At 48.8% G+C, this 13429-nt stretch overlaps 1 protein-coding gene across 1 annotated transcript; it reads right to left on the bottom strand.

The window, feature by feature from the left end:
• Positions 1–737: 737 nt before the first annotated feature.
• On the bottom strand, positions 738–2435 carry LOC122209475 (serine protease 29-like; the record flags this gene model as incomplete). The annotated part of the gene is made up of 4 exons (XM_042921344.1): positions 738–1154; positions 1231–1397; positions 1880–2145; positions 2269–2435. Coding segments are annotated over 4 exons (765 nt in total), but the record flags the coding sequence as incomplete, so codon positions are not given.
• Positions 2436–13429: the final 10994 nt, after the last annotated feature.

Here is a 13429-nt window from a genome sequence, read left to right as displayed (position 1 = left end):
CACGGGGCACAAATGGTGGGGACAGCCATAGCTGCAAGTGCCCAGAAGGAGCAGGTGGGGCCTGCCACGGAGCCTGCCCCTCAGCTCCTCCCTCCTCCCACCTCCCTCTTCCCACCTGCACAACAGGTGAATGGGCCCTCCCTGCCCCACCCTGGCCCGGCACATGGGCTCAGGGCACCTCCTAACACTGCAGCGCACACACATCATGGCCCTGGGGCACCGTGGTCTCCAGCCCCTCACCCGGCTGCCTACCGGGCATTTCTCTCCGGGTGCTGCCCAGCACCTGGAGCTCATACCCAACCAGGAGCTCCCAACCTGGAGCTCATACCCAACTCCCCCTGGGGAGCCAGCGAAGACCCTCACCTGAAGGTACCCAGATGGGCAAGCACGTCCCTAAAGGGGAGGACAAATTGGCATCATATCCAGGTCACTTTTGCGTGGCAACTGGTTAATTCCCAGAAGAGACCTTGCCTTACGAGAGAAGTAGGATGGACAGATGGATGGTTGGAAAGATGGGGCATGGAAGGAGGAATGGATGCAAGGTTGGAAACACGTGGTGGCCTCTGGTGCAGGACAGAGCTGGCGGCTGTGGCCGCAGAGTGGAGCCAACCCTGAGATCCTCACTCTCCCTTGCCAAGCCTGGTAGGACACCAGCCCCAGCGCGGCCCCCTGTACCTCGAGGCTGGCCGACACGCTCCCACGGAGAGCCCACTCCACAGAGACTGACCGCACTCTGGTCATTCCTCAAGCTCTTTAATTTGACAGACAGCACAGCGAGGCACCCTGGGCCCCAGGGACTTCCCGCCCGCCCCCTGGCATCTTCTTACTCCTTCCCCCAGCAGTCAGGGAAGTCCCGGACACTGAGGAGGCCAGAAGGAAGGCGGAGCCCAGGCCAGGGACGGGGGCGCAGAGGCTAAAGCAGCAGGCTCTGGGGGGAGGAAGGCATCTCTCCTCCGGGACCAGCCGGGCAGACGGCCAGCAGGCCCTGGTCAGAGGCCCCTCCCGATTTGCTGCGTGATCCAGGGCACGTACGTCTGGACGCGAGCATAGACCCCGGGACGGTTTCTCACGGCACAGCTGTCGCCCCAGCTGACCACTCCCACCAAGTGCCAAGCACCCGTCGTGTTGCAGACCAGAGGGCCTCCGGAGTCGCCCTGAGGAAGGAGAGAGAGCACTGAGCCCCGGCTGGCCTCCAGCGCGGGGTGGGGGCCGGGATGGGCTGGGACTCACCTGGCAGGAGTCCCGGCCCTCGGTCCCCGCACACAGCATGTCGTCCTGGATGATCTTCCTGCCCGCCAAGTGGTGGCTGGTGGCGTCATGGTACTGCTGGTCACAGACGGGGTTCTCCACCACGCTCACCGCCACCTGCTGCAGACGGTAGGGCGGAGGCAGCAACTCTGGGGGAGAGACGTGACCGGAGGCTGGAGCGTGGCCCCCGCTGTCGGCCGCGAGCCTGCGTTCCCGCCCGGATCGCTACCGTGGGGACCCCAGGGTGCAGGGTTCGCATCTCCCTCTAAATCCCTAAGACCCGGAAGGTGGATTCTGCCTTTAGTTGGAAAGACCGGAAAGAAAATGCGGGGGGAATGGGGAGGGTTTCTGCCCGCCCCCCCAATATCTTCATATAAGTTGGAAAAATCTAAGAATATGAATTTCCTCGTCACAGTGTTGGGTCCCGAGCTCAGTTGTGCTTCAGGGACCCTCCAGCCTCTGGGGTCGGAAACCCCGATTGGGGCGCACACGGGGTGGGTGGGGGATGGTGTCGGAAGGCGATTCCTTTCCAGAACCTGCAGACGCCCACCCGCCAGGACTTCTCCGTGTGGCAAGGTCGGGAAATGCCTCGCGGGGCCCCGAACCACTCCCAACCCCACCCCGTACACACGGTGCACCATGACGGTGCCCCAGCCGGTCACCCAGCACTCGTCCTCTGGGGTGACTTCAAGCAGGGCCGACGGGAGCTTGACAGGCCTGACGTTAGCCGTGTATTTCACAGAGTGTGACAGCTGGAGCAGGGCCACGTCCGCACCCAGTTGGGCGTTGATGTAGTCGGGGTGGACGATGACTTGGGTCACATTCAGCAGCGTCCTCCCGCCGTAGAGGTACACGTCCCCGGCATGGATGCGGTAGGCTGCCGGGTCGGCGTCCTTCCTGGGGTCGCAAAGAAGCCATGGAGGCGGGTCCTTCGAGGGCGGCCCCCTCCGCCCCGCCTGGAGCCCGGATTCCCACACCTCCTGATTCACCCAAAGCTAGATGGCAGCGAGCAGGACTCACCGGTCGATGCAGTGGGCAGCGGTCAGCACCCACTGGGGGTGGATGAGGGAGCCCCCGCAGATATGCACCCAGGAGGCCCAGTTATAATTGTAGACTTTCAGGCTGACCTGCCACGGCCACTTCCCCTGGGGGGCACTGTGGCCCCCGACGATGCCCACCAGCTCTTTTCCTGGGAGGGAGGCTGGGAAGCAACATGAGGGGGGAGGGAGGCCAGGCCTCGGGGCCCGGGGCCGAGCCCTGTCCCCACCTAGGCCTCCCCCGAGGGCACAGAAAGGCAGCTCCAAGGCCCCCAAGCGACTGGAACTGGAGACAAGGTTACAGGAGCCTCTGGGAAGGGAGGACTCCCGTGGGGTCAGGACTCACCTGGGCTCCCCATGACGCAGGTCCCCGAGAAGAAGGGGGTCAGAAGCAACAGCCACAGCATCTGCGAAGAGAGAGGGCACGGAGGGACAGCTCAGGGCCGGAGGGGGCCAGGGGCCTCTGCAGCTGTGCGAGAGGGGACAGCGCCCCTACCTTGCCAGGCTCCATGGGTCTCTGCTCTGGGGGCCCCCGAGGTCCTTTATGTTTTGGCCACAGGAAGTGGGCGGGCAGCTTGGACAGTGATCCACTTGGGGGAGGGGGGTGGAGGATGGGGACGAAAGGCAGCCGGGTGTCAGGCTGAGCCCGGGGGCAGCTGCCACCTGGATACGCCGTCCCCGGCCCACGCCCCACCTGAGACTCGACCGCCCTCAGCCACGCGGACTGGCCCCCGCCAGTGTCTCCAGCAGAGGAAGATCCCCGCACGCCCCAAGGCAGGCTCCTACACCCCCGGAGGCCGGGGAGGCACCCCTCCTCCCCCCCAGCTCGGAGCACGGGTCCCCAGGCCTCAGGCATGTGGCGACGCAGCGGGCAGACCTTCTCCCCCAAGGGCGGGTGGACTCCCAGGGCCCAGGACGCCCCCGCCCCGGCCACCGTTCCTACTCGGGCGCTTCCAGAAGCAGGGAGGCCTTTGCTCCTCTGAGAAGGCCGCCGAGCATCAGCAGAGTGTGTTCAGGGGGGTGGGGAGCTGGTTCCCCATCACACACCCAGGAGGCCAGACTCCCACCCTGGCCGCCCACCACTGGCTGAATGCGCTTCTCACGACACGTCTGAGCAGCAGAGGCCGCAGAGCCCATGGCAGGCCCGGCCCGGGGCGCTGTCCACCCACCCTGCCCCGCTTCCGGCCAGTGCAGTCACGTCTCTTCCCAAGCGTTGGCCCGGCTGTCAGGGCCACGGACGGACCCCTGCACGTGGCACAGGGTCCCCATCCCCTGGACTCCGCCCCATCCTGAGTGGACAAACCCGGCTTCACAGCCCACCTTCCCAGCTGCCACCAATAGCACACATCCAGGTGGCCTCCAAGGGGGCAAATGACACAATTTTTGTGGTGAGTCACACGGTGTCCCCTAAAGCTCCCCCTGATGCCGTATTGAGGCATGGGGAGGGCAGAGGTCCATGGGCTAAGATAGGTTCCTTTGACACCACCCAGGAGAGTTGGGTGTAAGCATACGGCTCCTTCTACATCAGTGAATCCAATCTACATCAGGGACCCTGAACCCTGTGAGCCCCTTTTTCCTTCCAGCTTAGGGAAGCAGCCAGCCCTCCAGCAGCTTTGGGGTCCTGGCTGGGCCACCAAAGGTAAACGTCTGGCTGTCCACATGCTGCCAGCCTTGCTTTAGCAAATGTCAATATGAGCAGCTGCTGTATGGGGGATTCTCCCCCATTGTGATCAGGGCCTGGGACAAAACATGACGAGCGAGAGAGAGACAGGAGTGCCCTGTGCTCCTGGACAGGGCTGCATGCACAGAGCAGATAGCCTGAAGCCTGGGGAGAGGTGGACAAAGAGACAGGTAAGGGGAGAGAAACTGGATGAGTGATAGGGGATTGGGGCAAGACCGAGAGAGTGAAAGGAAGAAACACAGAGAGGTGTGGTTAGAGAGAAACAGAGACAGAGGAAGTACAAGGAGAAAAGTGGAGACCTGGTCCAGGTATGTGGACGGGGCGAGATGGGCCAGGGGAGAGGGGATGTGTGAAGTGGCTCTGAGTGTTGGGGCAGAAAGGGCTGGTATCATGGGCATCATAGTTTCATGACTCTAAGACTCCAACATCCTTGGGGCCAAGCTCTGCAGAGGCCATTGCAATTGAAAAGATGGGCATCCGTCACCTCTCCTGGAATTGCGGGGCCCAGCGTTATGTTCTGTCATGGAGAAGGATGTCTTCAGGGAGGGTGTGCTGCTCTTTGGCAGGTAAGCTCCAGAGCCCGCCCTGTGGGGAGGTGTCCCAGGGTCATCTGCCTCACTGCCCCAGGCCCTGTGGGATTTCCCCCTTCCCGCCACCAGGTGGCGTTCCTCATGTTCTGAACCCAGGCACGAGGCATCGTGTTGCCCCCAGGTCCGGCAGTCTGGACCTGGCAGAGTTGAACTGCTGATATTGATAAAAAGTGTATGACAAGAATGTCCATATTCTCCCTCTGGAACGAGCGGTGTGCATCCAAATCATGGGTTGCTATCCTCCTGTCCACAACCAATCTGAGGATTCCAGAAGGTAGGTGAACCCTTTAAAACACCATAGTCTTCTCTTACGTCCTTCAAAGACAATTCCTTTTCCCAGCTTTCTTTTCATTTTGAAGAGATGGCAATTACTAACTGAAGGCATGATGGTCCTGTAGAAAATTGACCCACATGACTGATGGACATTATTTCATCCATCCGTATCCCTAAAGCACATTTCATTGGAAATATAAGCCACGGATGCATGTCGTAAATTCACAACAGATGTGCAGCTCCCTGTAAGTTGCATGCTGACCTTGTCACATATGTGTCATCAGATATTATTAGTGACTTTTCAGATAAGCTCTAAACATTAAGATGGTCATGTTAGAGAATCTGGTATAGATGGAATTTCACAGATTCTAAATTAGGAATGACTTTTAATTTTTAATGTTTCTTTTTTTTCCTTTTATGAGAGAGCCCGAGCTGGGGTATGGGGGAGAGAGTGGGAGATACTGAATCTGAGGCAGGCTCCAGGCTCTGAGCTGTCAGGACAGAGCCTGACGCGGGGCTCAAACTGAAGGGCTGCAAGATCATGGCCTGAGTGGAAGGCGGACGCTTAACCAAGTAAGCCACCCAAGCGCCCCAGGAATGATAGCTTATTGGCAAAGAAAGAGAAATTAAAGATAGCATAAAGGATGTCGACTTTTAATTGAAATATTCTTCACATATTTGTTGTATTCGTTTTAGGCATACATTGTAGTCCTTCCATATGTCTATAAATTATGTTGTCCTTAAGCACAAGTGTAGCTATCCTGTGAAAGCATGCAATAGTATTATTACAGGATGGACTCTCTTCCATTGGCTGTCCCTTGTATCCCTAGGCTCATTCATTCCATAGCTGGAAGCCGGTATCTCTCTCTCAAAGGTGTCCATTCTTTATCTAACCTACACACTTAGGTGGTCAACACCATTACCTCTTGTTCAGCATGTGTAGTTTGGCGGTCTATTTTTCTGGGAACGTTGCTTAAAGCATTACAAATGATGTCATTACGTTAATAAATTCGGTTTCATTCTTCACTCACAAGAAAGGAGAAGGAAAAGATTTCTTTGTGTCCCAGGCCCTGTCACTAAGACCCTTCCCAATGTGGAGAACAGGCTGGGTTGCCCAGAGCACCTTCGGTCCCTCAGCTGAGCCCCCAGGGCCTTCAACATTGCAGGAATTCCCATGATGACCAGCAGAGAGAGCTCGAGCACCACAGACCCGGAGGGGCGGGTTCCTCTGCCTGGGCAGTGATGGCCAGCAGAGGGCGCACCATCGGCTTTTCTGACCCAGGACATCTCAGAGCTGTAAGGGTCGCTGTTGCTCCCAGAGGACTCAGGGCCTCTGTGGCTGCCTCCGGACAGAGAGCAGAGCTGCCTTTCCAGCGCGTCCTGCCGCCCACCCCAGGGGAGACCTTGGGAGCTTTGCAGCAACTTGGCATCTCCTGAGTCGCCAGAGAGGAGCTGCCTTGTTGTACTGAGTGCTGAGGAGGGGACGCTGGGTGGCTTCCCTGGGCAAGCTGGTTGCTGGGCAGCACAGGCCCTTGCATTTTCTGGGCTGTTCCCGTGTTTCATTCCTCCCCTTCCCGGACAGTATTTGAACAAGACATATTTTACTGAAGGACTCGTGGATTACGGGGTCCCACGACATCACCTCATCGATGCAGTCGATGGTTTGTTCCAGATTCAGGCTCGTTTCCGGGAAGAAACCCTGACAGAAGTTCAGAAGCACGGGAGCCGCATTCCGTTAGGACGTGAACACATGAAATGCTCGTCTCAGGACCTTCTAGAAGAATGAGCTGGGACCCAGTTTCTGCGTCCTGCTGGAACCAGAGACCGAGGTAAGGGCACAAACTGTCCCACACATCATACATGCTTTTTAAAAAATTTCATGCTTATTTTTCCAACCTAGTGAAGTGATTGAAAACTACGGAAAACCTGGTAGGTAGGTTTCATTAACCTTATGTTATCTTTCAATTTAAATTCCAGTGAGTGAAGACACAGTGTAATATTAGTTTCAGGTGTGCAATATAGAGTAACCCTTGCACTCGTCACCTTGTGCTCATCCCAGGTGCACTTCGTAATCCCCAGCAGCTGTTTCACCCATTCCCCACCTCGCTGTGGAAGCCCTCAGTTTGTTTCCCAGTGAAGAGTCTGTTTGTTTGTCACAGTATCCTTCACCCCCCCCCCCTTGTTTTGTTTTATTTCCACGTGTTAGTTAAATCACCTGGTATTTGACTTTCTCTGACAGGCATTTTTCACCCAGCATAACATTCTGTCGCTCCTCCACCTCGTGGCAAATGACAAGATTTCCTGTTTTTATGGCTAAATAATATCACATTCCATATACTACATCTCAACTTATTCATCAGTTGATGGATGCTCGGGAAGTTTCCGTAATTTGGCTGTTGTAGAAAATGCTGCTGTAAACATCAGAGTGCATGTATCCCTTTGAAGAATTATTTTTATATTCTTTGTGGAAATACCTCGTGGTGAAATTGCTGGATCGTAAGGTAGTTCCATTTCCATTTTTTTTTTTTTTTTTTTTTTTTTTTTTGGTGAATGTCCGTGATGTTTTCCAGTGTGGCTGCACCAGTTTGCATTCCTACCCACAGTGCAAGAGGGTTTCTCTTTCCTCACATCCTTGGCAACACCTGCTGTTTCATCCTTCATTGATTTTAGTCATTCTGACGGATGTGATGTGTTATCTCATTGTACTTTTGAATTGTATTGTCCTGAAGATCAGTATTGTTGAGCATCTTTTCACATGGCTTTGGCCATGTGTATGTCTTCCTTGGGAAAATGTCCATTCGTGTCTTCTGCCCATTTTTAATTGGATTTCTCCTTTTGTGGGTGCTGTATGCCTTTATTTGTTCTGGACACTAACCCTTAATCAGATGTCATTTGCAAATAGTATTCTGTAGGTGTTTTAGTTTTGTTGATTATTTCCTTGGTGACAGAAGCTTTTTATTTTTACGAAGTCCCATTATTTTTGCTTGTGTTTCCCTCCACTCAGGAGATATATCTACAAAGACGTTTGTACAGCCAATGTCAAATAAGATAGTGCCTGTGTTAATTATCCTCTGGGATTTTTCTGGTTTCAGGTTTCACACATAGGTCTTTATCCATGTTGGATTTACTTTTGTGTATGTTGTAAGAAGGTGGTCCGTTGTTGGTCTTGTTTTGTTTTGTAGGTTGCTGTCTAGTTTTTCCAAAACCATATGTTGAGGAGATTTTCTTTAAGTTTATGTATTTATTTTTGAGAGACAGAGAGAATGCAGAAGAGGGGCAGAGAGAAATGGGGACTGAGAATCCCACACATGCTCTGCACTGCCCTGAGATCATGACCTGAGCTGAACCCACAATCACACGCTTTGCAGCCACCCACGTGTCCCCAGACTATCTTTTTTTTTCCATTTGATATGCTTTCCTGCTGTGTTGAGAATTAATTGACCATATAGGTGTGAGTTCATTTCTGCGTTTCTGTTCTATTGATCTCTGCGTCTGTGTCATTGTTGTTGTCGTTGTTGTTGATGTTGTTGTTGTTGTTGTTGTTGTTGATGTTGTTTTTTGCCAGGACCATACTGCTCATCTCAGTACAGCTTTTTAATACAACCTGAAGTCTGGAATTGTGATGCCTCCAGCTTTAGTTTTCTTCTTCAATTTTGTTTTTGCTGTTTGGGGTCTTTGTCGTCCCATACAAATTTTGGGATTATTTGTTGTAGTTCTGTGACAAATGTTTCTGTTAGTGTGATAGGGATTTCATTACATATGCAGATTGTTTTGAGGAGTGTAGACATTCTAACAGTATTTTCTGCTTCCCATCCATGAGGGTGAAATCTATTTCCTTTTCTTTGTGTCCTCTTCCGTTTCTTTCATCAGTGTTTCACAGCCTTTAGAGCACAGATCTTTCACCTCTTTGGTTAGGTTCATTCTAGGTATCTTGGGGTATTTGGTGCACCTGTCAATGGGATGGATCCCTTACTTTCTCTTTCTGTTAATTCATTATTCGTCTACAGAAATGCAATAGATTTCTGTACATTGATTTCTGTATATTGTGATTTGTCGAATTCGTGTATCAATCCTAGCAATTTTCATTGGAGTCTTTCCTGTTTTTTATAGAGAGCATCATGTCAGTTCCAAACAGCGAAAGTTCTGCTTCTTCCTTGCCAATTTGGATGCCTCGTTTCTCTTTTTGTCTGATTGCTGTGGCTAGGACTTCCTGTACTATGTGGAATAATAGTGGTGAGAGGGGTCATCCCTGTCTTGTCCCTGACCTTGGAGGAAACACTTTCAGTTTTTCCCCATTGAGGATGAGACGAGTTGTGGGTTTTTCCTAGATGACCTTTATGATTTGCAGGTAGGTTGAGTCTCAATGTACTTTGCTGAGGGTTTTTATCGTGAATGGATGTGACATTTTGTCAGATGGTTTTCCTGCATCTGTTGAAAGCATCATATTGTTCTTATCCTTTCTTCTATTACTGTGGTGCATCATGTTGATTGATCTGTGAATGTGGAACCACCCTTGCAGCCCGGGAATATATCCCACTTGATTATGGTAAATGATTCTATTCATGTATTGTTGTCTTTAATTTGCAGGTATCTTAATGAGAATTTGTGCATACATACTCATCAGGCTGTTGGTCGGCAGTTTTATATAAAAATTTTTAACATATTTTTAAATGTTTCTTTCTTTCCTTAGATAGAGTACATAAAAGTGAGGGATGGGCAGAGAGACGGGGAGAGAGAGAATCCTGGCCATGCCCCACACTGTCAATGCACGGTCCAATGTGGGACTCGAACCCACACACCGCAAGATAATGTCCTAATCCAAAATGAAGAGTTGAACAGTAAAACTACCGAGCCACACAGGAGCCCCGGCAGTTTTCGGTTTTGGTGGAGGCTTTATCTGGTGTTGGTATCAGGGTGATGATGGCCTCATAAGGTGAATTTGTAAGTTTTCCTTCTTTTTTACTTTTTGTAATAATTTGAGGAGAATACATATTACCTCTTCCTTAAATGGATGGTAGACTTCATCAGGGAAGCCCTCTGGCCCTGAACTCTTGTGTTGGGGGAGATTTTTTTTTTTCTTACTGCTTTGATTTCTTTCTGTTTTCAGATTTTATGTATCTTCCTGTGTCAGTTTTGGTAGTTTTTGTGTTTCTAGGAATTTGTCCATTTTTCTCAGAGTGTCCAATTTGTTGCATATAGGTCATAATATTATCTTCTAACTGTATTTTTGTAGTGTTGACTGTTGTTTACCCTTTCTTATTGGTGATTTTATTTATTTGAGTCCTTTCTCTCTTCTTTGTGAAAACTCTGCCTAGGAGTTTTTCATGTTGATTACTGTTTTCGAGGAACCAGCCCCTGGTTTCATTGATTTGGTCTAGTGTCTTTTTGGTGTGTATATCCCTTATTTCTGCCTTAATGTCTATTATTTCCAACCACACTCAGATATCGCCTCGCACCAGTCAGAGTGGCCAAAATGAACAAATCAGGAGACTATAGATGCTGGCGAGGATGTGGAGAAACGGGAACCCTCTTGCACTGTTGTTGGCAATGCAAACTGGTGCAGCCCCTCTGGAAAACAGTGTGGAGGTTCCTCAAAAAATGAAAACTAGACCTACCCTATGACCCAGCAATAGCACTGCTAGGAATCTACCCAAGGGATACAGGAGTACTGATGCATAGGGGCACTAGTACCCCAATGTTTACAGCAGCACTCTCAACAATAGCCAAATTATGGAAAGAGCCTAAATGTCCATCAACCGATGAATGGATAAAGAAATTGTGGTTTATTTACACAGTGGAGTACCACGTGGCAATGAGATAGAATGAAATATGGCCCTTTGTAGCAACATGGATGGAACTGGAGTGTGTTATGCTAAGTGAAATAAGCCATACAGAGAAAGACAGATACCATATGTTTTCCCTCTTATGTGGATCCTGAGAAACTTAACAGAAACCCATGGGGGAGGGAAAGGAAAAAAAAAAAGAGGTTAGAGGGGAAGAGAGCCAAAGCATAAGAGACTCTTAAAAACTGGGAATAAACTGAGGGTTGATGGGGGGTGGGAGGGAGAGGAGGGTGGGTGATGGGTATTGAGGAGGACACCTTTTGGGATGAGCACTGAGTGTTGTATGGAAACCAATTTGAAAATAAACTTCATATATTGGGAAAAACAAACAAACAAACTAATCTCCAGAAAGCATTATAAAGCATTACCTCTGAGTTTCTAAAACTAAAGGGATGATTAAAAAAAAAAAGGTAAAAAAAAATCTCTATTATTTCCTTCCTTCTGCTGTTCTTCTCATTCCTTTAGTTGTAAGTTAGGAGTGTTTGAGATTTTTCTTGCTCTTTAAGGTAGGCTTGTATTGCTATACACTTCCATCTCAGATTGCTTTTTCCGCATTCCAAAGGTTTTTACCAGTGTATTTTCATTTTCATTTGTTTCAGTGTATTTTGTCATTGATTTCCTGTTTGACCCATTCATTTCGTAGCATGTTATTTAACCTCCCTTGATTTGTGGCCTTTCCCCGTGTGTGTGTGTGTGTGTGTGTGTGTGTGTGTGTGTGTGTGTGTGTATGAGTGTGGTTAACTTCAAGTTTCATAGCTTTGTGGTCAGAAAAGATGCTTGGTCTGAGCTCTGTCTTTGGGTACCTGTTGAGGTCTGATTTGTGACCTAGAATGTGATCATTTCTGGAGAATCCCCCATGGGCGCTTGAAAAGAATATGTACTCTGCCATTTTAGTATGGAGTGTTCTGAATATATCTGTTAAACGTATCTGTTCCAGTGTGTCATTCAAAGCCATTGTTTCCTTGTTGATTTTCTGTTTACAGGTTCTGTCCATTGATGTGACTGATGTGTTAAAGTCCTCTATTTTCGTTATATTATTATACATTCCTTTATGGTTTTGAGCCATCATTTAGGCACGGAAGCACCCTTTCCAAGTCACCTCTCCCTAAAGCGTTGTCTTTCCCTCTGGTACTTCCGGGACCTACCCTTTGGCAGGTCACATACCCTCATGCAAACCTGTCAAAGTGGACCAGAAAAAGCTGCTTGCCTGTGACTGCCACTTCATGGTCACATCTTATCCTTCTGAAACCCCTCGAATTCCCTATTGTTCTTCCAGTCTTTGAATATCTCTTTGATTTGGAAACATTTGATTCTCTTGTATTCCTGAGAAAAAATATGTGTGAAAATATTCAACCAAGGATTCCTTACAATCAGTGAGCCAGTCACAATGATTCCTCTGGCCGTGTGTACATTTTTAGTTTTGACAGTGTTCAGGCATGAAGTGAAGTATATCCTGTAAAATCTGAGTATCATTCATTATCCAGGATAACCACCTTTATGGAAAGCCTTTCAATGACATGCTCGTTGAAGATCAGAAAAACACTTAATTTACATACCACATAATAGAGTGGTATATACATACATTATTATCTTAAAGTATGTAAAGTAGATGTTTCTATGAAGTGTTTGTCATGCATTCAGTTTTCTCTACCGTGAATGCTATTATTTCAATTAAACAAGAGTAAGAACAACAAGAATAGGTACATGGCCATCACTAGTAACTAATATTAGAATTAGTCATATAATATCATGTGTTGCAAGCATAAAACCATGATTACTAATAATCTTTTCATTCGTGATGGGTTTGTCGCTACCAGAAAAATGGGGAAGATATTATTGAGTCTCTACATACAACAGACTGTTTTCTGACTATGGATGTCATACGAGTTGGTACATGATCGCAATCAGTATCCCGAAGAGATATGGTAGTATTAACTAAAGTTTATATTTGTGTTCAGATTGCTTCGGTTTGAACCTCTTCTGTCCCAGACTCATCCCAGCTGGCACATTAGAGTCATCCTGTCTCCTTAGGCTCCACTTGGCCATGACGGTTTTTAGATTTTTCCATATTTTACATAATCTGCAAAGTGTTGAGGGTACGTTTGTAGGATGTATTTTATAGAATGATCCCTGGTTGGGATATATCTAACGTTTGTTCAAATGCTTAGGCCAGAGTTACCGTGTTGTGGAGCAGAAGATCCAGAGGCATAACGCCATCCATAATTACCACTTCCCATAAAGGTTGTTCACTCTGAAGATTGGGGTCTTTTGTGGTTCCATACACATTTTAGGACTGTTCTAGTTCTGTGAAAACTGTTGTTGGTATTTTGATGGAAATTGCATTAATTGTGTCCATTGCTTTGGGAAGTATAGACATTTTCACTATGTTTGTACTTCCGACCCATGAGTATGGAATGTCCTTCCATGTCTTTGTGTCATCTTGAATTTCATCACTGTTTTATACTTTTCAGAGTGTAGATCACTCACCACTTTGGTTACATTTATTCATAGACATCTTATTATTTGGGGTACAAGTGTAAATAGGACTGTTTTCTTAATTTCTATTTCTACTGCTTCAGTATTGTTTTCTCCATTTACAACAGATTTCTCTACAGTGATTTGTATCCTGTGACATTGCTGAATTCATTTATCAGTTCTAGCAGTTATTGGGTGGACTCTTTAGGGTTTTCTATATACAGTGTCATGTAATCTGCAAAGTGTGAAAGTTTCACTTCCTCCAGATTTGGAGTTGTGTTT

The sequence above is a fragment of the Panthera leo genome, chromosome E3 (assembly GCF_018350215.1).
Source record: "Panthera leo isolate Ple1 chromosome E3, P.leo_Ple1_pat1.1, whole genome shotgun sequence".
Classification (NCBI taxonomy): domain Eukaryota; kingdom Metazoa; phylum Chordata; class Mammalia; order Carnivora; family Felidae; genus Panthera; species Panthera leo.
This window is presented reverse-complemented; position numbering and strand designations above follow the sequence as displayed.